This window comes from Canis lupus, chromosome 31 (assembly GCF_003254725.2).
Source record: "Canis lupus dingo isolate Sandy chromosome 31, ASM325472v2, whole genome shotgun sequence".
Taxonomy (NCBI): Eukaryota; Metazoa; Chordata; class Mammalia; order Carnivora; family Canidae; genus Canis; species Canis lupus.
The window spans coordinates 38,693,149-38,718,369 of NC_064273.1; the positions used below are offsets into that span (position 1 = coordinate 38,693,149).

Consider the following 25,221-nt stretch of genomic DNA (forward strand, 5'->3'; position numbering starts at 1 on the left):
CCGGTCAGCGGGTGCCGGTCAGGAGGCAGGCCCGAGCCGCCCGGAGCTGGGGTCCCCAGGGGACCCGGCCCCCTGCTCTCGCTCCCCGCCCGGCCCTGGGCCTTGGAGCGGCTGGTGGCCCCAGCCCCCCGCAAGCCTCTCCAGGCCGCGGTCGGAGGCCACGCCAGCCCCCTCAGGTGCCCTGCCCGCCGGGGTGCCCGGCCCCCGCACAGCACAGGGGGCGGCCCTGGTTCCCCGAGCCCCCCGGCCCTCAGGGACTGCCCGTGAGCTGGGTGTGCTCTGGGTCCCCCCCCCCCACGAGGGCACCCGCCGTCCTGGTCAAGGGCACAGTCTGGTTCAAACCACATGGAGAGCCGGAGGGGAGCGGAGTGGGGGGCGGCGGGGGGGGTGCAGTAGCGGGCGGGTCCCCGGGTCTCCCTTGCGGGAGGGAAGAGATGCTGCGGCCTGGGTGCCTAGGCCCCGAGCCCCCGCCACCCACTAACGTGGACGCGGGGGGGGGGCGTGGAGGGGGTGGCGCGGGCCGGTCCCTCCCCAGAGCACCGGGACGGCGGCTCTCCCAGGCCGAGCTCTTCCCGAAGCAAGTCGGGCAGCCGTGGGCGCCGCGGGTGGATGGGACACGGCGCCGTCCCCAGGAGCGACCAGCGGCCCGTCGGGACCACTCGGGGATTTCCAGCCAGAAAGAAACTCAAGGGTGTGAGAAAGGCGCCGTTTCTGGAATTCTGGTTTCTTAGAAAACGTATTTTATTAGCGTTTCAAAGTACAAATGTGCACAGAATAAATACCTCACTCCCCCCAGGACCGCAGCGCGCGATCCGCGTGGGCTCCACACTCGGGAAGAAGACACAAGCCGCCCCGGGCTTCGGGCTCGGGTCACCTGGGGCGCCCGTGAAGCCGGGCGTGGGTCCGAGGGCGGGTGGTCCGCGCTCCAGGCCCACGAGGGCTTTCTGGGCAGCGCGCCCCTCGGCCCCTCCGAGGCTGCATGCCGCGCCCCTCAGCCCCGCGCCCCTCTCAGCCTCGCACCCCCCGAGGGGCAGGGCCTGGGGTGCCCGCCCACCCACACCGCCGCCGCCAGCCGGGGGCTCCTCTCTGCAAGCCCAACCCCCCGAAGACCCGACGAACCTCCCGCACACTGAGCCCCCCGGGGTCAGCCCGGTCCGCAGGGCGGCGGCCCACCTTCCCGCCCACGTGCTGGGCCTCGCGGGGGTCACGGGCAGGGTGAACGGGGCGGCACCGGACGCCCCGGCAGGACCACAGACGGGCCCGCGCCACGCGCCCCTGCAACAGAGCCCGCACCCCTCACGTCACCGCGGCCTTGCAGGCAGCAGACACCCTCTGACGCCCGACGTGCCGCGCACCAGGGCCCCGGGCAGCCACGGCGGGGCGAACCCCGGGATGGACGCGTGCTGTGGCCGCCTGGCCATGGCCGGGCAGGAGCGACCCTGAGGCCACACAGGTGCTCGGAGGGAGGCCGAGAGTCCGCGTGTGCAGAAGACCGGACGTGGCGCCCACGAGGGGCCGGCCGGCTCAGTAGGCCACCCTCCAGTGCGTGGGCTGCTCGCACACTTCCTCCCGGTCCCCGCAGAAGCGGTTGTACGTCGTCCGGGGGTCGAGCCCAAGGATCTCTCGCTCCTCGTGGATCCGGAAAGAAAACGTGGACACGGAGGTACCGATGAAGAACCTGCCGGCAAACCGGGGGTCGCGGGGGCTGCCTGCACGTGCCCAGCGCCCCACCCTGCCGACCTCTGACCCTGCGGCCCGCAGCCTGTGCGCGGGCCCTGGGGTCCTGGGGGCCTGCAGACACGGGGACCCCGCCCAGCCCACTCGCAGCCTCCACCCCACGGGACGCACGCGGACCTCCCTGGCCCTGGCCCCCGCTCCCCTCCGCGGCAACAGCCTCCTCTAAGGACAATGACGGAAAGAGCCGCGCTCCTGGACCTGTAAGAAGCCCCGGCCCTGTTCTGCAGGGACACGTGTGATGGGGGCTGTCACTGGGCCCCGGGACCTCGGGCGGGGTCCGTCCCCCGACAAGGTGGGCAAGGGGGCCTGTGACCAAGTCTGAGGGGGGACCAGGAGCAAGCCTGCGGGTCAGCGGCCAACCGTGAGCCGACACTCGCCTCGGGGACGACACGGACTGACCTCCCAGGGGCCAATGGAAACAGCGGAGCCGAGGATAGGCAGGGGAACAGGGATGGGGGACGGGCGGATGGGGGGACATGGAGATGGAGAACAGGACAGGGACACAGAAGACAAGGACAGAGGAACGGGGGGATGGGGGATGGGGATGTGGGGACAGGGAGACAAGGCGATGGGGATAGAGGAGGGAGGATGTGGGGACAGGGAGACAGGGATGGGGGATGGGGGAAGGATGGGATGGGGAGGCAGGGGGACAAGGACACGGGTTGGGGGGATGGGGATGAGGGATGGGAGGATGAGGACAGGGGGACAGAGATGGGGATGGGTGAAGAGGGAATGGGGATGGGGAAACGGGGATGGGGGGACAGGGGGATGGGGACAAGAGGGATGGGGGACTGGGGGACAGGGAGATGGGGGCACGTGGAGACGGGGGACAGGGGGTTGGAGGATGGGGGATGGGGACAGGATGGGGACAGGGGGACAGGGAGATGGGTGGATGGGGGACAGGGACGGAAGACAGGTACACAGGGATGGCGGGATGGGGAGACAGGATAGGGGACAAGGGGATGGGGTACGGGGGACTGGGAGATGGGAGGACAGGAGATGGGGGACAGGGGAAGGGGGAATGGGGACAGGGACGGGGGATGGATGGGGAGATGTGGGGATGGGGGATGGGGTACAGGGGGACGGAGGACTGGGAGATTGGGGGACAGGGGGATGGGGGGGTCACGGAGTCAGGGGACGGGCCGGGCCGGGCGGTGGAGGCACCTGGCGTGCGAGCAGATCCACTGGTCGATGATGGCCACGCCGCCGTCTCTGTAGAGCTCCAGCTCCTCCCACGTGGGCTCGAACCTCAGCATCTCCGGCAACAGCTTCTTCAGCTCCTCATGTTCTGCGAAGCGAAGCGGAGCCACTGACCCGGGGTCACCGGCGAGCACCCCAGGGCCGTGCACGGGACACGTGTGCTGCACCGCGCTGGCTCCACGGGCACCGGCGCCACAGGTCAGGGGCAGCCACACAGGGCCCGGCACCGCCTCCCGGCCACGCTGCAGGCCCAGGACGTGACGTGGGCAGCGGATGGGGGCGGCAGACGGGGCCAGGGGACGGGGGCCAGGGGACGGATGAGCCCGTGGGGCAGAGCCGGGCCCGCCTACCCGTCCTGACGGCGTCGGTGGCCACGAACACCTTGTCCAGCTGGTGGGTCTTCATGAGGCTGCGGATCTTCCTCACGGCCCCGTCCAGACTGGGCACGTCCTCTCTGTGGCCCCAGATGAAGTCCTTCCTCCTCAGGTGAACCGCGAGGTACGGGCCCCCCAGCGAGGAGCCCAGCGGGACCTGGGGGAGGACGGGGAGCGCTGAGGGCCCTGGCGCTGCTGGTGCTGGGGTGCTGGTGCTTCCCTCGCCCGCGGCTCCCGCACCTGCCGCTGGAACCCCCGACCCCCAAGCCTGGAGGGGACCGTCCCGGTGGGCGACCGCGGCCGCCCCAGGCCCCCGACACGCCGACCCCGTTACGGGCCCGGCGACTCGGCATCCGTGGGGGCGCTACCTTCATCTTGGTCCAGTCCTCCTGGAAGGGGATCCGGTCGGCCTCGTCCGTGGAGTTCAGATACCGGCTCCTGAACTCGTCGCCCACGGCCCGCAGGTGCCTGGCAAACACCATGCTCCGCCGGGTCTGAGGGTGCAGGGGGCAGCTGCTGAGCAGGCGGCCCGAGGCCTGCAGAGGCCCGGAGGCCAGGCGGACGCGCTGGCACGCGCGAGGTCAAGGGGGACGCTAAGTGACAGCCTGGCGGTGACCGGTCATCGCACAGCACGAAGCCAGCTGGCGAGCGGCGATTTACCAGGACCGTCCCCGCACGGGAGCACGGACACGGGGCCGTGGCTGCAGGGCTGTCACCGCCCGGCCAGGGCATGGTGTTACCGGGAACGTCGTGACGGGGCCTCTGCTCCGGGGGGGCCCAGGTCACATGTCCAGGCAGCAGGGGCTCACCCGACGGGCGCCTCACCCCTGCTCAGCCCAGCTGCCCCCCAGGGGCGTGACAGCCTCGTCCTCGGGCTCCTGCAGGACCCACGGCACGCGGCGTGCGCTCACCCCAGGACGCACACGGGGTGGTTACGGCCCGGCCACCCAGCGTGGGCGGGGGCACAGCACACAAGCTACGCCCCCGCCGGCGAAGCACCGCCTTTCTCTCCACCGTCAGCCGCCACAAACAAGGAGCCCGCCGTGGACGCGCACGCCGGCCCCACGCCGGCCCAGGCCCCGCCCGCAGCCCCTGCGCGGCCACACACGGCGGCACTCACGTTCCAGTACTCCCTGCCCCCGTAGTGGTCGTGCAGCAGGTTCTCGGCTCTGTCCAACATCACCGACCTGTTTCCAAAGAGAGACGAGGCGCTGGGCTGTGAGGCGCCCCACCCGCCTCCCCGGGCGCAGTCAGGAGGCAGCGGCCGTCTGTCCGTCTCCGCCGCTGGCCCGCGGCCACCACGCCCCCCGTGACCACGGATGCAAGGAAGGAAACGGCCAGGACGCCCAGCAGTCGACCAGAAAACAGGTTCCTCAGAGGACCCCGGCCCAGGGCAAGGCCCCAGGGGGAGGCCTCGATCCCGTCCACAGACGGCCCCCGACAGCCTCGGCAGCAGGCGTGGCCCGCCCGGCCTCCGTGGGGAGCACGCCACACCCCCTGAAGCTAAGCCTCCCGGGGCCAGCACCCGAAGCGTCAGAGCGCCCAGAGGGGACGCTCCAGAAGGGGCCGTGCCCACCCAGGCCGGGAGGACGCGGGACCCTGGGGGAAGGCACGTGGCCACCCACTGTCCTCTCGTCCCAAGGGGACGGCTCAGGCAGGCCCCAGGGTGCTGAGCAGGGGTCCGGCCTGGGGAGGCAGAGCATGAGGCCTACATGCAGAGGTGAGTGCAGGGGGGAGCCCTCCAGGACGGGCTGGGGGCTGCGGGGCCACCTCCACGCCCCTGGGCCTGCCCCTCCCTGCCATTCCGTCCCCGCCCCTTCAGCCCCACTGCCGTCGCCGTCGCCCGGGCAGGTGAACTAAGTGCACGTCAGTGCGCCCCCCGCTCGGAGCCGTCCCCACTTGCCTGCCCGCCTGCGTCGGGGCCCGACCCACCCGCCACACCGTCACCTTGCACGGGCCCCGCTGCCATCCAGGTGAACCAGGCCCCCGCGCCCTCCAGCAGGGGACTGGGGGACACCGAGGACCTCCCGCCAAGCAGCGCGTGAAGCTGCACTCGCCCCACAGAGCCTGAGCGTGGGGACAGCCCACCTGGACCCGGCTCTACCCAGGGACACGCGCCTCCTCCACGTCCCCGTCCCCGTCCCGCCTCGCTGTGCCCTGGGGTGGTGGGGACGAGGCTGACCTCTCCCCTGACCCCACACGGGCCCCAGCCAGGACAGCGCAGGCACCGGCCCACACACGCACGCACACGCTCCTCAGTCACCGAGCGGACCCCGCGGGCACGTACCGCGCCGACGTGTTTCTCAGAAGCACAGGGGCCATGATGGAAGCCGATCCTTGAACGGACAAACAGGAGACGTTTAAAGCTCTCGTTTCTTCATAACCCCAAAACCACCCTCTGGAAGACAAGAGCCCCGGACGCACACCGGTAAGAAACTGGCGGACGGCACGGGTGGCCCCTGACCTGGTGGGACCAGTGGGCGGGCCCGGGCCCGGGGGACGAGGGCAGAGCCGGGCCGGTGCCGGAGCTCGGACAGAGCGGCCGCGCCCTTCCGACGCTGCTGGCCGTCGGGGTTTCCAGAACCCCACCACTCTGCGGCCTGGTCCACGGGCACCTCCAGGGCGGCCCCCACGGAGCGCCCTTCCCACACACCAGGTCTGGGCCCCGCCCGTCCACACCCACGTGCGGTGACACCCTGGGCGGAATCCCAGCCCCGGTCGCCAGGCTGGGGACGCGCCCCCGGGCCTCCCGCGCCGCACCTGTAGTACTCGTGCTTGTCCGGGGCGTAGAGCAGCGCGTCGATGCAGGGCCGCTCGTCGATCTTCTCCTCCCAGGTCCCCTCTTTCCATCCTTCTGCGTAACTTTGCAGGACGTAAACCTGGTCGATGAAGGGCCCGCCGGACTCTGGAAGAGGCCAAGACGGACAGCGTGGGCTCGGGCCCTGTCGCCACGGGGACGGTCACGACTCACCCAGTGCCACCTTCCTCCCGCGGGACCGCGGCTCGCTTACAGAGCAGCACAGGGGCAGAGCAAGCGACATCGGGCCACGAGGTCCCGAGAGGCAGCCGCTGGGCCTGCCCCTGCCCCCGGTCCTCACACGCCGTCCTCCCCGCTGCCCCAAGCACACCCCCTTCCCTGCTCGGACCTGCCTCGCAGGGACTCACCCTTGACCCCTGCGAGGCCACTCAAACCGCACCTCCCGCCCCAACACCTGGCACCCCCCTTTCCTCCCGGCCGGTCCTCGCCATCTGGGACACAGCGTGTATTAATTACTTCTTTGCGTCACTGGCTTCTGCCTCCCGCTCTCCGCAGGAGCTCGGGGACAGCAGGAGTCTGTCCATCCTCCCACCGCACCTGCCCACCAGGCCTGCCGCCACGTCCACCGTGCTTGATCGAGAAGCATCCCAGGATGGAAGGATGCGTCCAGGCACAAGGGAGCCGCGACAAGTGCAGGTCTGGTGTGTTTCCCGGGGGACACTCCCTGTCGCTCAGGGGCTGTGCTGCTGGTGGGGCCTGGCCCCGGAGCTCCAGGGGCTCCCTCGAAGGGAGGGAGAGGGAGGGGACACGGAGAGGCCGAGGCGAGGCACCTGTCCCAGGGCACCCCACCTTCCCTGCCCCCCTGCTCCGGCTCCAGCCTTGTGGCCCTAAGGGCAGCAGGGTGGGCACCAGCCTCCCGCCCCACACACCCAGCGTCCCCCACGAAGCACCACCTCGTGGGATCCTGGTGTCCGCCTGTTGAGAAACCCACTGGCCCAGCCCCGCAGAGGTGAAGGGCAGCTTCTCTGGCAGCTCCCTGACCCCGTTCAGACCAAGGCTGAGGCTGATTCCCAGACTAACTCAAGTCGGACTAAGCACCCGCGACATCTCGTCTCGGGTCACAGACGGATGCATCCCTGTGGGTCTTCACGGGCCTGAGCCTGATCTTCCCCATGAACGAAGGTATCGGGAGATAGTACGTCCTCCTGTGCCTGCAGCGTGCTGGGGACTGACCCTGCAGACACATCCCAGAGGGACAGGGTCCAGGGCACAGTCAGAGCACAACATGGAGACTGCAGATGTGGGGCCACTGCCTCTGGTGAGCATCTGCCGCCGGCTCAGGATGTGACCCCGGGGTCCTATTAAGTCCTGCATCGGGCTCCCCGTGGGGAGCCTGCTTCTCCCTCTGCCTAGGTCTCTGCCTCTCTCTATGTCTCTCATGAATAAATAAAATAAATCTTAAAAAAAAGAAAAGAAAAAAACCTGAAGACGTGCCAGCTGCAGCCCTGGGCCCACAGTCCTGACGGGCCGGAGCCCGCACGTGGCGCCCCTCCTGCAGGCTGGGGGGGGCAGCACGAGGGCACCGCGGCCTCATAAGCTCTTGTCTTCTAAAGAGCGATGCTAAGCTCCAAACACCCTTGTTTGAAGACCTTCAACTTCTCTCTCTTTAAAAAAACTAAATAGGCTGAGCAGGCCTGAGCGCACAAGACGCGCCGTTTCGTGTCTTCGCCAGCTCTGCGGTGAGACGCCGTGCCGTCGACGCCGCCCGGGCCTGGCACCCTCCCTCGGGGCCACTGCTGCGAGCTCCACTGCTGCGAGCACCCCTGCCCCGTCCCAGCCGCCCCTGCTTTCAGAGGCGAGGGCGCACGCGGCTCACGCACTTCACACCTAGCTCCCCAGACAAATTACGGGAGGAGCGAGACACCCGGGAGGCTGCAGCGGGAGACAGAGGTGGGGCCCCCACGCGGAGAAGGGTCCCCGGCCAGGGCGATGCACCCGGTGTGCCCGGCCCCGTTCCCGCACAATCCGCACCCGCTGCCTCACCTGCAATGAACTGCTCGTACTCGATCACCGGGATGTTCCTATTGAGACTCGGAAGGTCAAAAAAGTCGGACCAGGGAATCCGGACCTGGTGGATGTCGGGGCTCTGCCAGTGATAGAGGCGGCCCCAGGGGGGCAGCACCAGCACCCACTCCTCGGTCTGCAGCAGCGTCTTCAGGAGGGAGGCGACGCGGATGTAGACATCCCTGCGGAGGTTGAAGCCCTCCGGGGGGTTGACGTCGTACAGGAGATACCTGGGGGGGGGGGGGGACAGTGGTGCCTGACCCCTTCGCGCTCGACACTTACGGAACACGCCAGACTAGCGGCAACCACGCGACCGAGGTCTACCCGTGATGCCCGGGTTGGAGCTTAGAATAAGGACTTTGAAATGCTTGTGTTAATCCACTTAAAGTGGCAACGAGGAGCCATCACGTGGCGTTATTTCGAACATTCTTAAGTGAAAAATAATCATACTTTTCTAAACAAAAATAGAAAACTGGCAGCGTTTGTAATTTCTGTACCTCTTCTTGCCACGTCCGCTGGTGCAGCCAACGTGCTGCGCTATCAAGGGCAGGCGGCCTCAGGAGAGAATGAGAGCGGACGGCGCACCCCCCCATCCCCCCACCCCGCTCCTGGACAGAGCCCCCCGCCACCCAGCCACCCCCCCCTCCCTGCACTGGTTCTTCCACCACATCCGGAGACCCCGAGGAAGGAAGCTGCGATGTCATCCCCAGAGCGCGGACACCGCAGGAAGGGGCCCTGCACCATCCCTACATCGCAGCACAGTGGGGCGTCTTGAACCAAACCCTCAGGAACCCAGGCGGCAGACACCTGAGACCATCTGGGGACATCCGCCACCTGCAAGCAGCCTCAAGGGTCCCGTGCACATCACCAAGGCTGAGCTCGCCAAGGACCATGTATTGGGGGCTCCCGGCAGGGGGGACAAGGCCCCAGTCAAGTGACAGGAGCCCCTGGGGTTGCCCCTCCCAGATGACCCACAGCAGGCCCTGCCCTGCCCCAGGGCTCATGGCGGCCACAGCAGCCCAGGGCAATAGCAGCCCGCGGATGCAGGCCAAGAGGCAGGTGTGGGTACAGGGGTGCAGGGGTGTGGGTGACGCGGGCTACACACCAACCCCCGACCCCAAGTCCCTGGGCCCGCTGTTCCCCCAGGTCCCCCGTCCCAGCGGATTCCCCAACCCCAACCCAGGTCCCCAGGCCCGCTGTCCCCGCCACAGTCCTGGCTGATCCCCACCAACCCCAGGCCCCCGGCCCGTTGTCCCCCCATAGTCCCCTCCGATCCCCCCCAACCCCAGGTCCCCGGCCCGCTGTCCACCCCCCCCCCATCCCAGGTCCCAGGCCTGTTGTCCCCCCCGTCCCCCCCCCCCCCCCCCCGCCAATCACCAGGTCCCGGCCGCTGTCCGCCCCCTAGTCCCCACCGATCCCCCCTGACCCCAGGCCCTGACCCGCTGTCCCCCCCAGTCCCCTACGATCCCGCCCCCGTCCCCCCATCCCCCTCGACCCCAGGTCCCAGCCGATGTGCCCCCCTCCCCCCCCCCATCCCCCCGACCCCAGGTCCTGGCCCGCTGTCCCCCCCAGTCCCCTACGATCCCCGCCCCCGTCCCCATCCCCCCTCGACCCCAGGTCCCAGCCCGCTGTCCCCCCCCTCCCCCCGTCCCCCCGACCCCAGGTCCCGGCCGCTGTGCCCCCCTCCCCCCATCCCCCGACCCCGGGTCCCAGCCCGCTGTCCCCCCCCCTCCCCCCGTCCCCCCGACCCCAGGTCCCGGCCGCTGTGCCCCCCTCCCCCATCCCCCGACCCCGGGTCCCAGCCCGCTGTCCCCCCCCTCCCCCCGTCCCCCCGACCCAGGTCCCGGCCGCTGTGCCCCCCTCCCCCCATCCCCCGACCCCGGGTCCCAGCCCGCTGTCCCCCCCCTCCCCCCGTCCCCCCGACCCCAGGTCCCGGCCGCTGTGCCCCCCTCCCCCATCCCCCGACCCCGGGTCCCAGCCCGCTGTCCCCCCCCTCCCCCCGTCCCCCCGACCCCAGGTCCCGGCCGCTGTGCCCCCCTCCCCCATCCCCCGACCCCGGTCCCAGCCCGCTGTCCCCCCCCTCCCCCCGTCCCCCCGACCCCAGGTCCCGGCCGCTGTGCCCCCCTCCCCCATCCCCCGACCCCGGGTCCCAGCCCGCTGTCCCCCCCATCCCCCCGTCCCCCCGACCCCGGGTCCCGGCCCCCCGTCCCCCCGCCCAGTCCCGCCGATCCCCCCCGCCCCCAGGTCCCCCCGGGAGCCTCGCCGGGCGCGGACGTGCGTTACCGTCTGCGGGACGCCGCCCCCGCCAGGATGTCGGCCGCCGACTGTCCGGGCCAGAACTCCTCGCCCGAGGCCCCGGCGCGCGGCCAGGACGCCGCTTCCAGCAGCAGCAAGAACACCGCGCCGAGCGCCGCCATGGCCCCGCGGCCACGCACTTCCGGCGACCGCGCTCCGCCCCGGAAGCGCCCGCCCGCCCCCGAGCGCGTCCCCTGAAGCCATGGCAACGCCACGCATGCGTCTTGCGTCATTCCGAGGCTGGGCGTCCCCGGACGGAAGGCGCTGAGAGGCGAGACCGACGCGCGGGCGTCCTCGCCTGCGGGCCGCGCGGGTGGGGGAGGGTAGGGGCCAGGCCTGTGGGCGGGGCCAGATGGCCGGGGGGCGGGGCTGGCCTGTGGGCGGGGCCAGATGGCCGGGGGGCGGGGCTGGCCTGTGGGCGGGGCCACGCCCGGTGGGTGCCGGCCTTGTGGGCATATTCAGGGAGGCGGGGCCGGGTCTGTGGGCGTGGCCAGGGGCGGAGCGGGCTGGCCTGTGGGCGGGGCCTCGCCCGATGGGGGCGGGTCTGGGGGCGTGGTCAGGGCTGCTACGGTCTGGGGGCGGGGCCTGCCGAGTGAGCGTGGGCCCAGGTGGGGTTTGCCAGGTGCGGCGCCGCGCGGGTCTCAGCGTCTGCTCCGCGGCCCGCGGCCTTCTGACGAGCAAGCCGCGGGACTGACAGGCCAGCACAGTGGCCAGGTGTGGCACCCGCGCTGCACACCCTCCAGGCCCGGTGTCTCGGGCAGATGATTTCCGAGATGCAAAGGTGTGTCCGCTACTGGGAGAGGGTGGGGGTCTCACCGCGGAGGACCGCAGTGCACGGGCGGCAGAGTGGCCCCCTCTGTGTCCGGGGGGCACCGGACATTGGAGGGGACGGGATGGAAGGTGAATTTGAGGCCCTGGGACTTGGGGTCAGCAGATGAGCACCTCTGTGCCCTGACCGGGTCTGCACCTCCCTCCGTAGGGGGGGCTCTGCGGTGGTGGCCGGGGTGTCCCCTGGGGAACCCCACTGCGGTGCCAGGGCCCTTTTTCCTGCCCCTCCCTGGAGCCCTTTCCTCCCCAGCAGCAGCGCCCTGCCCTCCTAGAGCTCCCTGTCCCGGGCACTGTCCCTGTTAGGGGGCAAAACTCCTGGGCTCCTGCCCCAGGAGGACCATGTGGGGGGCTGGAGCCTCTGTAGTTGCTGGTAGGAAGTGCGACCTCCCATTCCTGGGCCAGGGGCGGGCGGGGGGCGGGGGGGAGGGGGGGGCGGCCTCAGCCCCTGCAGCAGTGAAGGGACCCCCAGGGGCGCAGCCAGGGAAGATGGAGAGGTAGGTCCAGGCCGCAGCCCTGTCCTGGAACCGCCACGTCTCCAGGCTTCTCCTCACGTGGAATTCTTCGGTGGCTTTATTGTTCCAGCCAGTTTTAGCTGGAGGTGTCTAGAACCAGGTGGCCTGCCCGCTGTCCCGGGGCGTGCAGAGCACACACCAGCCAACTGTGGGTTCTGCTCCAGGAGGCACCAGCACGGACCCTCCAACCTCTGGACCCGCCCTTAAGCCCCCAGATGAACCGTCTTCACCGGGGTTGATTCTCTCTTGATCTTTCATGTCTCCTAGTAAAGCCATCTTGAAACATATTCCTGAGTTTCTAGCATTTTTCAACCATTCACGGAAACAGAGAGATGAAGCGTGGGCCCGTGTGCGCCCCCAGACTCGGCACTCGCGCCCTCCCACCGCGCTCACTGCATCGGCATCAGGTCGGTCTTGTGTTGCCCAAATTTCGCTGAAGCAAATGATTGACATCAGCTTGTTCCATTTGAAACATTTCCGTATGTGTCTCTGAGAAGTAGGACGTTTGCTCACAGCCACCACGTCATTAATTCGCCTCCACATTCCCTAATTATGTTATAACATCGTCCCGGGCACCGTCCACGCGCGTGGGCCCCGCTGCTCCAGATGCCTTTACTCCAGCAGATTTGTTCAAGTCAGGACCCGGGTTCTCCGGAGAAATGGAACCAATAGGGCATCTACCGACAGGTGTGAGGGGTCGGCATTGCGGGATCGGCTCGCCAGGGTGGAGGCCTGAGGCCCGGGGCCTCCGTCTGCGGGCTGGAGGCCGGGGGAGCCCGTGCGGTCAGTCAGCCCGAGTCCAAGGGCCCGAGCCCCGAGCTCCGCGGTCGGAGGAGCAGGACGACAGGGACGTCCCAGCTCAGCAAGGGAGACACAGTTTGCCCCCCCTTTTCATTCCATCCAGGCCCTTGATGGGTTGGGTGAGGCCCCCCCACCTCGCGGTCGGTGATCTTACTCCGTCCACCAGTTCAGAGGCTGATGTGTTCTGTGCACACCACACACACACCCGGAAGTGGCTGTTGCACCAGCTATCGGGGTGCCCTCAGCCCCGTCAGGGTGACACGGAATATCAGCCCCTTCATTGGACACCTGGACACTTGGAAGTTCCCCCCCCCTCCTCTCCGGCCTCTCCCCTCCCCTCCCCTCCTCCCTCTCTGCCCTCCCCGCTCCTGCCTCCGCTGATTAACCCCTGGATTACATTCCTTACCCAGAATGACCCAGGAGAGGTTCATGACTCTTTAATAAAGAGAAAAAAGAAAACTTTGTTAAAAAAAAAACCAAAACCAAAACAAAAAAACCTGACTTCCTCCCTCCCCTGGTCAACAGGAGTCAGAAGTCCCCCGTGTGAAGTCTGACCACTCACACCGCCCTCCTCACCCCACCCAGCGTCCACTAGAGGGGACTTTGCCACAAGAGGGCAAGAGCGTCCTTTGACAGAGGGATGGAAGGAGAGAGTAGGGGTGCCCCAAGCCTGGGCAGGCGGCAGGGGCTGGGAGGCAAATCTGGTGCACACACAGCCAGGCCATGTCCCTCCTGCCCCCGAGAGCTAAGAGCTACCCCCTACCCCAAACCCCTCCATCCCCCGCAAAGGGTGAGCCATGGGAGTCACCTGAGAGGAGAAGAAGGAAGCCCTCTGGCCTGGGGTCCAGCAGGTGAGCTGTGTGCGTCCTGGGGTCACACCTGTTAGATCCCCGGTCTCATCGCTCCCCCAGGTCTCAGAAGGGTCAGTACTGGACACCCCACATCCCAGCCCAGAGGTGGCCGAGACACAGAGGCCCGGAGTCTCTGAAAAGGAACCTAGAGATTCTTCTGGAAGCTGGGATTCCAGGGCGAGGCCCTGCCAGAGCCAGGGAAGGCGTGGGGGAAGGGGCAGCTGTAGGGCCCCCTGGCCCCACCTCGGGTCAGCAGGAAGAACCTGGGGTGGGGCAGCGAGGGCAACGGAGCTCGGGGGTTGCGGGAGGTCACCGGCGCCCCTTTACCTGGAAACGTTGGCAGCAGACACGGGCTGGGGAGACAGTTGGCGGAAGTGGGTACAGGTGTGGACGGGCCCAGGACCCCGCTGAGGAGTGGTTCTCCTGGGGAGCACGACACCCCAGTTCATGCAGCTCTCGCTCTCTGGGTGCCCTGCTCTTCCGTGTGCGAAGTGAGTTACCAGGCTCCGCGTGCGGCAGGCTTCTGGACCTAGTGCAGAGCTCCACCTCCTTGCTGGTCACAAGTCCCTGGCCACCAAGTCCTGCTTTTGTCCCTGGAGATGCACAGGGGGGCTGAGAAGCAGGGGACCTCTGGTTAGGCCTTGAGCCACCTGGGGGCTGCCTGCCTGGACTGCCCTCAAGGGACAGCCACCGAGTGAGCAGGACGTGAGGACACGCTGGTTCCTGTGGTCGGTGCATGGGTCCAGCCTCCCCACGTGGCCTGCCCACAGTGCAGCCCCCATCTTGGGTGATGGCTGGCCAGGACCTGCAGAAGGGCTCATCCACAGTGTCCCAGGGGTCCACGGTGAGAGCCCTACGAGGCCCCTCCGACCTTGTGGCCCACCTCCCCCTGAGGCAGAGCCACAGCCTTTCCGCTAGGGGTGCACAGGGTACCTGACTCTGGTCCCGCCCCCCTGATGCATTCCTGCGGCCCCATCCCTGGCGCCTAGGTCGTGTGGGGTGGGGAAGGCCTGGGATGGGGCCCCTTGTGGGGATGCTAGACCCTGGTGCTGGGGTCCCTGGGCTGACCTGTGCATGGGATGTAAGGGCCTCTCCCCCCTTGGGCTGATGGGGAGAAAGCTAGACTTAGAGTAAAAGGTCAGCTCCCACGCGGCCAGCAGGGTCCTTAGTGGGCTCCCAAAACACAGGGCACCGTAAGGGGCCTGAGCCACCCCGGTTCAGGAAGACAAAACTTGGGCTGCCCCAAGGCAGGTGACTCAGAGAGTCCTTTGAAAATGCTCTCCAGGTCCCGGTCTGTGCCCTCAAGGGTGAGTTTTCTGCTGAGGGTGGCTTTTCCAACATCAGAGTCCGGCAAACATCTGCTGTGGTGGGGGGAAGGGCTCTCGGGTCCCGGGTGGCTGTGGGGAGATGTGTGAATGGGAGCGGGGGCGGGAGGTGGGGCCGGGGCCACGGGTGGGGGGCCGGGACTGTGGGAACTGCCCACAGCCTTTCTGGAATCAAAACACTGGCAAATGTCAAAAAGTGCGTAATTTGTTTTACTGAAACAGGCTGCTTATTTATGTTTGGAAGGCCTGTCTCAAGGACTGCTCTTGGCCCTTCTCAGATGATAGCGTCAACGGAAACACAAACAGATGGTGGGGGTCTGGGGGCTCCTCCGCGGAATGAAGTGCACAACAGGAATTTGTGCTGCTTGCAGGGAGACCCCACCCACCGAGCCGGGGGACAATGACCCCCCCCCCGCCCTCTTGGTTTGGGGTCTGGATCTGGCCATGGGATCTTCCAGCCGGAGAGTGGACATGGGGGGCTGCGATCGGATCCAGCCCGTGAGAACTTGGGGGGGTCTCTATCTCCTCCTCCCTCAGCCTAACGTGCAGTCCCTCAGCCCCAGATGGCAGTGGACTCCGGCAAGTGTCGGCTGCTTCCCTGGGTGCCCTCCTCACCCGGAGCGGCGTGGCCAATGCTGTCCTCTGACCATGGTGACCACCCCGTACCCTCAGTGCGTCCCCTCCCGTGGGCTTCCCTCCTCAGCCAGGTGGCGTGTCCGCTCCCAGCGCCTCCTCCGCCCCTTTCGGAAGGTCCAGGCTCCTCTCGCTCAACAAAGAGGCAAACACACAACCAAGGTGGGAGCCGCCCACGCCTCGCTGGGCTCCGTGGAAGGCAGAGCGGGGCGTGACGTCCCCCGGCTCAGAGGCACGGCCGCAGACACCGCATCATTCACTGGTCCTCCGGGGCGTGAGATGCAAGCGTCATCGTTTGTAAAATTCCCACAAATCTGTGATTCTGTCTCTGGCCTTTGGGTCCTGACCCCGCAGACCTACTTGTCAGCGTCGGCCCCGGGCCATGGTGCGTGATCAGGGCGGCTTTACGGCACCGCGTCCCCTAAAACGCACCTGCCAGCTGCCCTTGCGCATTTTCACATGAAGTTCAGCAGCGGGGGTTAGAGACCCATCCTGGCGAGAGTCTTCCTGGGAGCGGGTCTCTCCCCCCAACTACATCAGCTCGGCTCGTCCTCACTCCACTCCTGGGTTTTGTTGCCATCACACACGGCGCACTTTATAAATAAAACGTTGCTGCTTTGATGAATACCGTTAGTTTGGTATATTGACCTTTTACAATTGGCCGCTTGTGATTCTAACAGTTTGCCGTTGATTTGCCAGTTTGCATTTCCCTAGTTCAAAGAGTCCTGTCGTTGTGCAAATGATCGTGGTCTGTCTCTGCCCTGAGTATTTGAGAATCATATCTATTTTCTTGTATTCTTACAGCTGTTAGGAGTCAGATATAAAAATCAGGCGTCTTTTGTTTCTTTTTGTTATTTTAAAGATTTTATTATTTATTTATTTATTATGTATGTATGTATTTATTTATTTATTTATTTATTTTAGAGCTGGGGAGGGAGAGAGAGAGAGCACGCATGGGGGGGGGGAGCAGAGGGAGAGGGAGAAGCAGACTGCGCGTTGAGTGAGTGCAGAGCCTGACACGGGGCTTGACCCCCGGACCCGGAGATCACGACCTGAGCTGTGCCACCCAAGCGCCCCTTTCTCTGGTTTGGGACCGTCCTGTGAATGGTCCCGGCGCGGGGTCTGCAGACTGTGGCTCGGGGGTCAAATCCAGCCCACGTTGCCTCTTTTCCTAAATAAAGTTCTCCTGGCACGCGGCCAGGCCTGCCCATTTACATACGGCGGCGTAATGGGAGCTTTCATGCCACAGCAGGGGCGTCCAGTGCTTGGGACAGAGGCCAGCTGGCTTGAGAACCCTAAAAGACTTGCTCCGTGACCTTCCCCACAAGTTTGCTGACCCCCCCACTCTTGTATTAGTTCAACGAGTGTTAGGGTTGAACACTAACACTCTTCTGTGCTTCCCGCTCTTCCCACTCTTCTCTGCTTCCTAAAGATGTCGTGGCTGCACGCGCTCGGAATTCAGTGGGTGTTCAGGTTCACCCGCCTGCTTTTTTGGGGAACCGACTGTCCTTTGAGATGACCAGAGATTCGCCGCTTGGATCTCTTAACGTTAAGGCAGGGGACTAGCGGATGTTGCGATGGTGACTCACGCGGTGCTCCTGAGACGACCGGTCCTTGCTCCTGACGCGCCCGGTTCTGCTTGTCGGAGCCTCCGTGTGGGGAGGTCGTGCGCTCCTTGTAGACCTTGTGTCCCTAATATGATAACGTGCGTGTGTGAGGTCCCCACCCCTGGGTTTTGGCTGATTATATGGCCTGAGTGGAGATGCTCTTGTCTCCCTGTGCTTCGGAGCAAGGAACTCTGGGTAACAGTTCAGGTGAATCCGGCTCTTACGGTGCAACATTGTATCTGTTTCACTTGAGCTGAGTCTCTAACTTACAAACCAACCTGTGATTTCGGTTCCTTGGGTGGATACGGTACCAAGCGGGTGGGTCGCCTGCCCAGGGTCCCATCCCACCCGTGAGACGTGAAGTTGGGGCTTGAACCCGGCAGCCGGAATCTGCAGCCCACGTTCCTAAGCATGGATTGTTCTTTCACATTTCTGGATTCACAGGGAAGCTGCCTGAGCCGGGGACTCCTTTAAGGACGAGTCTTGCGCTATTTCGTTCCTGCCCCCGGCCCTCGGACTAATTAGATTTCCTTTTTTTTTTTTTAAGATTTTATTTATTTATTAATGAGAGGCATACAGCGAGCGAGAGAGGCAGAGACACAGGCAGAGGGAGAAGCAGGCTCCATGCAGGGAGCCTGATGTGGGACTTGATCCCGGGACCCCGGGCGGTGCTAAACCGCTGAGCCACACGGGCTGCCCAGATTTCCTATTTCTGCCTGAGTCACATTGTACGTGGAAAATGTATTTCCCAAGAAAATCATCGGTGTAATCTAGCTTTTAGAATGTGGTGCTATGAACTGGAGCATGATGGTTTTGTGATTTAAAAAAGCTCCCCCATTCTCTTTCTTCCTTTCCCCCCTTGTTTTGGGGGGATAGCATGTGCCTCCTGTGCGGTCCCCTACCCCCTCCCCTGGCAGGAGACCCGGAGACCCGGCAGGTGGCAGGGCCGGGCCGGGACTGTGCGCTGCAGGCAGCAGTGTACCCTGTGGGCTCTCAGATGAACGCCCACCCCGCCCTGCAGAACCTGAAAGCAAAATTGTGCCAATTCCTGAGTCACTTGGGTTCTCGACATTGATCCACGTTACCTGTATCCCGGGGATTAGCTCAGAGCCTGGTCTTCCAGCTCCGGTCGAGAAGGTGTCTGATGGCACAGAGGAAACAGAACATCGGCACAGAGTCACTGAACATCCCAGGATGATGACACGGGTGCGTTTTCAAGCAGGACCCACTTGCAATTCCGAGAAATGTCCCCCTCTCTGGGTTTCATTATCTGATGGGAACGTGCTGGGGAAGGTGCTTATCACGGGAGGCACGTGACAGAGTTACATCTACTAACACCAGCTCAAAATCTGCGAATGTCTCGTTCGCTGGGTGCTGAACGAGGTCTCCGGGGATGGCAGTGGGGCCTGCGGACTGCGGGCGGAGAGCCTGAGGCCGATGGGGTTTACAGACCCCGCGATAGGACCTGTTTCCTGCGGGAAGGGGATACGGAGCTGCATGCAGAGCTGGGGGGCAGGCTCCGTGGAAGGAGGTGGGGCTGTAATCCTAGCACATCTCAGTAGGGACCTCCCACACCACATAGTCACGTCTAGGCAAATACTTCCAAAGGGGCTTAAAATCAGAGCCCAAAATAGCACCTGAGCACATGGAGGGGATGCTGGGGCGATCTCACAATCAGATGGGTTTGAGGGATGTCTGGGTGGCTCAGTGTGGAGCCTCTGCCTTGGGCTCAGGTCATGACCCCGGGGTCCCGCATCGAGCTCCCTGCAGGGAGCCTGCTTCTCCCTCTGCCTCCCTCTCTGTGTCTCTCATGAATATATATATATATATAGAATCTTAAAAAAAATGGAGTTTGTGTCCAATGTCGAATACGGGATACACAGCGAGTGAAGCTAGCGTGTGCAGGGGAGGCTTGCCCAGTGCCCAGCTGGCTGGTGCGCACGTGCGGTCGCTCTTCCGAGCCTCCTCAGACCCCTCGGAGGGGGGCACCCGCCTCTGCGTGTTGGCCAACAGCCAGCGTGGGGGAGACAAATGAAGTCTGGGGTCCCCCCTCCATGCTCTCATCCTCCGTATCTCCGTCTCTAGCGCCAACCCCCATGCGGAGACCCAACCGGACAGTTGAGAAAGGTGCACGTTTTTCTGAACATAAGAAGTTTCTGGAGGTCGAGGTGCGGACCCCGACTCGTCAGAGGTCTGGCTCCATCCAGGCTCTCTACTAACTCCGTCGCCGCCCACTGACTTTCCTGGGAGCCCACAGGCCCTCAGAACGAGGACAGACGGGATCTGGGGGAGAATTTCCGCAGCTGGCCCGTCCCTCCAAATCCCTGGAGCCCTTTGAGAATAATCCCACGAAGGCCGCAGGGAAGGAATGTCCACCACGTAGCGGGACGGCGCACTGCAAACCACAACTTCCTATCCTCATCTCTCGGAACTGGGAGAGCCTGGGGCATGAGAACCTTCGAAAAACCCCCTTGAAAGCCTGCAGGCACTTCGAGGGCAGCGAGGGGGTGGTCAGCGCCCTGGGAACCTTCCAGGCCTGGAATCTGCCCCACCCCAGGCCTCTAATCCACCCCTGGAGGCTCCGCCGCCAGCCCCTCCTGCCGGCCCCTCCCTGTCTGTCAGGCCGGATCCCACAGACCAAAGCCCTCACCTCCTCCCCTCATCTCCTCCCGCCTGCTCATCACCTCCCCTCCAGCCTCAGGCCCTGAATGCCGACCCCAGTCTTGCAGCGGGTGCCCCTAGAGAATCTCAGGACAGGGCCGTCCTGGGGCCGCTGCACCCCTGCCCCGTCCCAAGCACCCCGACACCCTCCTCGGGTCCCATTCCTTTGGCCGCTTGCTGGCTCATTTGCTGAGCGGTCCTTGCTGGTGGCCCCGTTAGCAAGCACCTCGCCCAGGGCCTGGCCAATGGCAAGAAGACGCCTCCCCCGCCCTCCACAGCCAGGCAGGTTCCCTGTCCTCCCCTCTGCTCTCCAGCCTTGCCCCTGACCCCACCCCAACCACTGGACGGCCAGCGGCCACCTCCGTGGTTTCCATCTCCTGTGAGTTCACCCACCCCCCAAATGCATTCGTTTCTGCCATTTTATTGGATTTGGGGGACAGGTTCTCCTTCCCCATGGCCACCTCTGGTGCGCCCAGTGCAAAGCTCCTTGCCCCTCACAGCACCCTGGGACCCTTGCCTCGGCTCCGCCCCGGGCCCTCCGGGCTTGCCTGCCACGTGGGTCCCCACGCCCAGCCTCCGGGGCAGACGCTGACCTCAGCTACGGTGTTCCCTGGTTGGGTCCTGATCCTGCCCCTCATCCAGGTTTAGGCGAGTTGTTCAGCTTCTGCAGGAATAAGCTCCCCTTGCTGCCCTCGCCGACGCCAGAGCTTGGACAGAGCTGGCAGGCCCCATGTGGCGAAGGAGATGGGGCTGGAGGGACGGCGCCCTGCTCCCTGGCTGCCTGTGGGCCCCGGGGATGGGGCTGCCCATGCACCGGGGACCTGCTGGCCCGGAGTGGCCTCTGTGCGGCCAGGACGCGCGGTGAGTGCTGCCCAGGGCCAGCGCCCACGTTCTGAGTCGCGGTGTCGGCCAAGCACCCGGGCCCACGGCGCCAGCTCAGCCCGGAGGAGCCTGGCTTCTCTCTCAGGGGCCCCGGCACTGTGACCCCGCGTGGGGCAGGGGCAGGGGCAGGCCGGCTCCTGTCCTCCCAGCAGGTGTACCTGCGCTGTCCGGGGAGGGGATGCAGCAGGACCCAGTGGGCGGTGGGGGGAGACGTGGGGATCTGGGACTTCCCCGGGAATGCTAATGAAGCTCAGCAGCTGGTAAAATATTTACTTGGAGATACCGGAGGCTTTAAAGTTCAGCCTCACAACAGCCGTGCAAACCACCGGACAGACTGAGGACGTGTTTCTAGGTGCTTTTATCCAAATACGTGCCGGAGCCGCCACCCTCCCACTCAGAGGAAGCGCTTCAGCCTTGGCAGGGAACCGCGTCCCTGAGCCTCACCCGGTGCTGAGATGTGACCCCGGGGACTGTCCCTGAATGCTGGCCTCACACCCTGGAGCGTGGACGGGCCCCTGTGGCCGGTCTTGAGGGACACAGTTATCGCCCTAATCGGACATGGGCGGACAGAGCGGGGCCTGCTGGCCAGGGCCAGATGTGAACCTCTCGGCGCAGAGGCGAGTGGGGAATCCATCAGCGTCCACTGCGCGGAGGCCGGAGGCAGGATGGCTTTTCCTGATGTTCCGGGAAGCCTGAAGCTTCCCCTGAACCAGCTCGTGTCCCCAGGACTGGCCCGCAGACGAGGGGGAGGCCAGCTGGTGTCTGCAGTCGCTCCGGCCGGCTCCCCGAGTGCAACGCCTCGTGACTCTGGCTCTGCCCGTCGCCGTGATGGCAATGCCACCCAACTTCTCGGGGCCGCAGTGCTTCTCATCCCATGAGGAGGAGGCCGTGGTGCCTCCCACAGGGTGTTCTCAGGAGGCAGGTGCGAAGTAGCAGGTGCGCCCCACAGACGCTGGCATGAAGGGGCACACAGAGGTCCTCCCGGGGCGTCCAGGCCCGGGAGGCCCAAATCTCGAGTGCTTCCTTCCTCACTGTTTCGGGCATCCCTGAGCTCCTGCCAAGACCCCACGTTGTCTGCATCCGGGAGGCTGTGGCAGCGGCCCAGCAGCCAGGGGGCAGTGCCTGTCTAAAGCCATGTGTCACCCCAGAGCCCCCCAGGCTGGCTGAGTCAGTGTCATGCAGCAAGACGGGGGTGGGGGTGTGGGGGTGGGGGCGGGCCTGCCCTACGGGGTGTGCGCTGGGTTATTAGTCATGTTTGATGAGTGACTCATCACTGCTGGGATTTCAGACAGGTGGACGCTCTGTACCCCGTGAGGACGGGAGGTGGACGCTCTGTACCCGTGAGGACGGGAGGTGGACGCTCTGTACCCGTGAGGACGGGAGGTGCAGTGCTTAGGAAAGAGCAGAGCTGTGGTCAGATTCCTGCATCTTTACCAAGTACGTGTGTGTGAACACGAGGGTGCTGCTTACACACACTCACAGTTAAAGCCTCACACTCACTTCTCTGGGTCTCTGCCGTGAGCAGCTCACAGCGGGCTCCGTGGACGCGGGCGTCCCGAGCCGTGTGCCGTATACACTTGTGCCCGACACCCCCGCCCCGCGCCTTCTCACCGAGCGCGTCCCAGGTCAGGGAGGACTGTTGGGCAGGGCGCCGTGGCCGGAGATTGAAAACCCTGCACGGGACGCTTGAAGTTGTGGACTTTCTTGGCGAGAGCACCAACGTTTACCATGATTGTGTTTTCGATAGACATTTGAGAGGTTGAGGGTGCCCTGTTATATGATCTTCCGCTTTCTTTTCTTCCTTTTTATTTTTGAAAAATATTATTCAGGTATTTTGATCACAGAATACGTATTCATTTCAGAAAACTCCGATAAGCAAAACATAGAAAATCAAAACCATGGACAATGCTCACCCCAGACACGGCGGGGACAGTTTGGGTGCATCTTTCCAGCCTTGTCTGCGAGCGGATGTGTGTGTGTGCGTGTGCATCTGCACCCGTGTGGGAATGCATGTCTATGTGTTTATATGTGTGCACGTGTGCATGTGCAGGTAGGTGCATGCATGTGAGTACACATGTGCACAAGTGTGCATGTACGTGCACGTGTCTGTACATGAGCACGTGTGTCCACATGCACGTGGATGCACATGCGTGTGTGCACACATGTGTGCATGTATGTGTGTGCACACATGTACATGCTTACGTCTGTATTGTGTGCACATGTGTGCACGTGTGTGCCCATGCCTGTGTGTGCACGTGTATGCACGTGTGCCCGTGTGCCCGTGCCTGCACCCAGTACTGTATGTCCCCGTGCTGAGCACACCCACCGACGGCCTGCTCCTTGCACATACTACCGTGTCCCGTGGGCGTCACGTGTCCCCGCGCCCCCGTCTTTCGGGGGGGAGAGCCTTTCTCAGTGATCTGTGAGAGCGCTTGCTTTACTACATCTTGCGATTCTGTTTTCACAGTTCCCCACTTTTTAAAAATTAAAAACAAGGCCCTTGCGTGCCTAGCAATGTCGATTGGATTCGCGGCCCGTATGTTGTAATTAAAATCCAATGTGAGCGTTTAAACAGATTCGTCTACAAATTCCATTTATAGCAAATTTTGGTGTAGTGACACTTTGTACCAAGTCACATGTCTGAGTTCTTGGTTTCCTCCCTGGCCTTAAGCTTAGAAACACGTTTTCTAGCACAAAGAGGGTTCACCGACAGTTTATTTCCGCCACGCGTCAGGTACACGGGACCCGTGGGTGTCGTCGGAAAGCATCTTTGTGTTTACGCTCCACGCTCCCCAGTGTTCCGGGAGGAGCGCTTTTCTCATGTTGCCGTTTGAAAACTAGGGCCAGGATCTGGAACTTGCTGTCACTGTTAGTCTTGTGATTAATTCAAGATGCTCGTTTCATGCCATCTGTCCCTGGGGAGCCACATCCGGCCTAGGGGACAGGCCTGCATACGCTGGCAGTGTAGACAGTCTCCCTGGCCTCAGATTCCCCCACGGAGACTCAGGCCAGGTCCCCAGGACACCGCCCGAGGGGTCCCCTGTCAGGCTGCCTGCACGGTCCCACCGAATCATAGACTCCTCTTGGGTGGTGGCCGCCCCGAGGGCCGGGGCATGAATAGCCCGGATCACGTCCAAGGAGCCCGCCGCGGAGCCCTCGCCCCCGATCCAGGGACAGAGGGACGGGGTGGGGGTGGGTCCAGCAGCCTGTTCTCACCTGCGCCGGGAAGACTCCTGCAAGGAGACCACAGAGGCGCAGCCTGGCGGCACCGGATGGTGTCCCAGGGGCCACGGCACAAATGTCCAATCCAACACCCTGCGACAACTACCACTACGATCTCCCAAAAACGTCACACTTTTGACTCCATGTGGAATTGATTCGCTAATTGGCGGAGATAGGAATCCTTTGTAAAATATGTCTGTGAACCATCAGCTTGTGTCTCCACCCTGGAGCCGTGGTTCCAGGCTGGGGTCTCATCCACGAGGGAACAGCCTGGGGGCCCGGGAGGCACGGGGGGCCCCGCACTGACCGCCTGCCTGGGACCAGGGCAGGGCTGCGTGCGACGGGCTGTCAGGCACACGAGGTGACCGGAGGTGTAGACGCGGGACCGGGGCGGCTTGCGGGTGACATGTGGTGGAGAGCCCTGCGCTGGGGCTCGGCCGGGAGGAACCAGCCTCTGAGGGTTGGGGTCCCAGGTGGGAGGCACGGGGACAGTGGGGCACTGGCCAGTCAGGCTCGCATGCGGGTGGTGGGCAGGTGGACCTGAGCCCATCACAGTGGACAGAGAGGCACATGGGGGAGCCTCCGTGCAGGGGGGAAGGGGGTAGCCACATGGGCCTCCACCTCCCAGTGAGAGTCCACACGGCCTCCTGCCCCCACCCCATGCCAAAATCGTGGGTCAGGGCTCTGGGAAGGGGGCTGGGTCTTTAAGGAATCCCGGAGGTGTCTGACCAGTGGGGAGCTGGAGCCCAGTCATCGGGTGAGTTAAGGGCTCCTCCTGGGCCTCCGAGGCCACCCTGGTGCAGCCCATGAGCTGCTGGGCCCAGTGGGGGCTTGGGGTGGTGGCCCTGAGTCTGGACCCGCTCATGTGTGGCCTCTGGACCGTAACTGGCTTGGCCTTTGGGGCGTGGTCCCAGGGGCCTTGTGGTCAGGCAGGAAGGCTGCCAGCTGCGGGGTGTGATGTTGGAGCCCGAGGGGTGTTCGGGGGGCCTCATCAGTGGGGGTAGCAGGTGAGGTCACGGCTGGGACACACTGATCCCTGGCACAAGGACGGCATGGCGGGTGTGGCCTCTCCACCTGGCTGCCTGCTGGCTCCACCCTCCTGTGCCGGGGCACAGCCTTCCCCCTCCCCCCACTGTTCCCCCCACGTGGGGTCTCAGCCCCCATCTCCCTGGGGGTCCTGTGGCTCCACTCTCTGTGAAGACCGGCAGGTGTGAGCACAACCCGACATCAGCAGGGGGTGGGGGGAGGTGCTCTCTGCAAACCAACCACGCAAGAGGCCGCCTTTTGAAATATATATATATATTTTAAAATATATATTTTAAAATATTTTATTTATTCATGAGAGACGCAGAGAGAGAGAGAGAGAGAGAGGCAGAGACACAGGCAGAGGGAGAAGCAGGCTCCATGCAGGGAGCCCGATGTGGGACTCGATCCCAGGACCCCAGGATCACATCCTGGGCTGAAGGCAGGC

The 25,221-nt window shown here is 64.7% G+C and overlaps 1 protein-coding gene and 2 long non-coding RNA genes across 3 annotated transcripts; 2 read left to right on the forward strand and 1 right to left on the reverse strand.

The window, feature by feature from the left end:
• Positions 1-717: 717 nt before the first annotated feature.
• Positions 718-10,580, reverse strand: POFUT2 (protein O-fucosyltransferase 2). Its single transcript, XM_025462187.3, has 9 exons — positions 10,417-10,580; positions 8,113-8,363; positions 6,072-6,216; positions 5,599-5,709; positions 4,432-4,498; positions 3,680-3,805; positions 3,288-3,468; positions 2,902-3,025; positions 718-1,678 (listed from the first exon to the last, which is right to left on the reverse strand). The coding sequence occupies exons 1-9, from the start codon at positions 10,548-10,550 to the stop codon at positions 1,525-1,527; spliced, it is 1,293 nt and encodes a 430-aa protein (XP_025317972.3). The 5' UTR covers positions 10,551-10,580; the 3' UTR covers positions 718-1,524.
• Positions 10,581-11,039: 459 nt separating this feature from the next.
• On the forward strand, positions 11,040-12,055 carry LOC112669235 (uncharacterized). Its single transcript, XR_003142135.3, has 2 exons — positions 11,040-11,209; positions 11,839-12,055. It is a non-coding gene; the product is annotated as an uncharacterized LOC112669235 (long non-coding RNA).
• An 8,695-nt stretch (positions 12,056-20,750) lies between these two features.
• Positions 20,751-23,116, forward strand: LOC118352977 (uncharacterized). The gene is made up of 2 exons (XR_007407577.1): positions 20,751-21,851; positions 21,882-23,116. It is a non-coding gene; the product is annotated as an uncharacterized LOC118352977 (long non-coding RNA).
• The last annotated feature ends 2,105 nt before the right edge of the window (positions 23,117-25,221 follow it).

Coding starts and splice junctions, on each gene's coding strand:
- POFUT2 (XM_025462187.3), bottom strand. CDS start 10,550: ATGGCGGCGCTCGGCGCGGTGTTCTTGCTGCTGCTGGAAGCGGCGTCC. Junction 8,364..10,416: donor GGGGCGGCGTCCCGCAGACG/GTAACGCACGTC, acceptor CCCCCCCCCCAG/GTATCTCCTGTACGACGTCA. Junction 5,710..6,071: donor GACAAGCACGAGTACTACAG/GTGCGGCGCGGG, acceptor CTTGTCTTCCAG/AGGGTGGTTTTGGGGTTATG.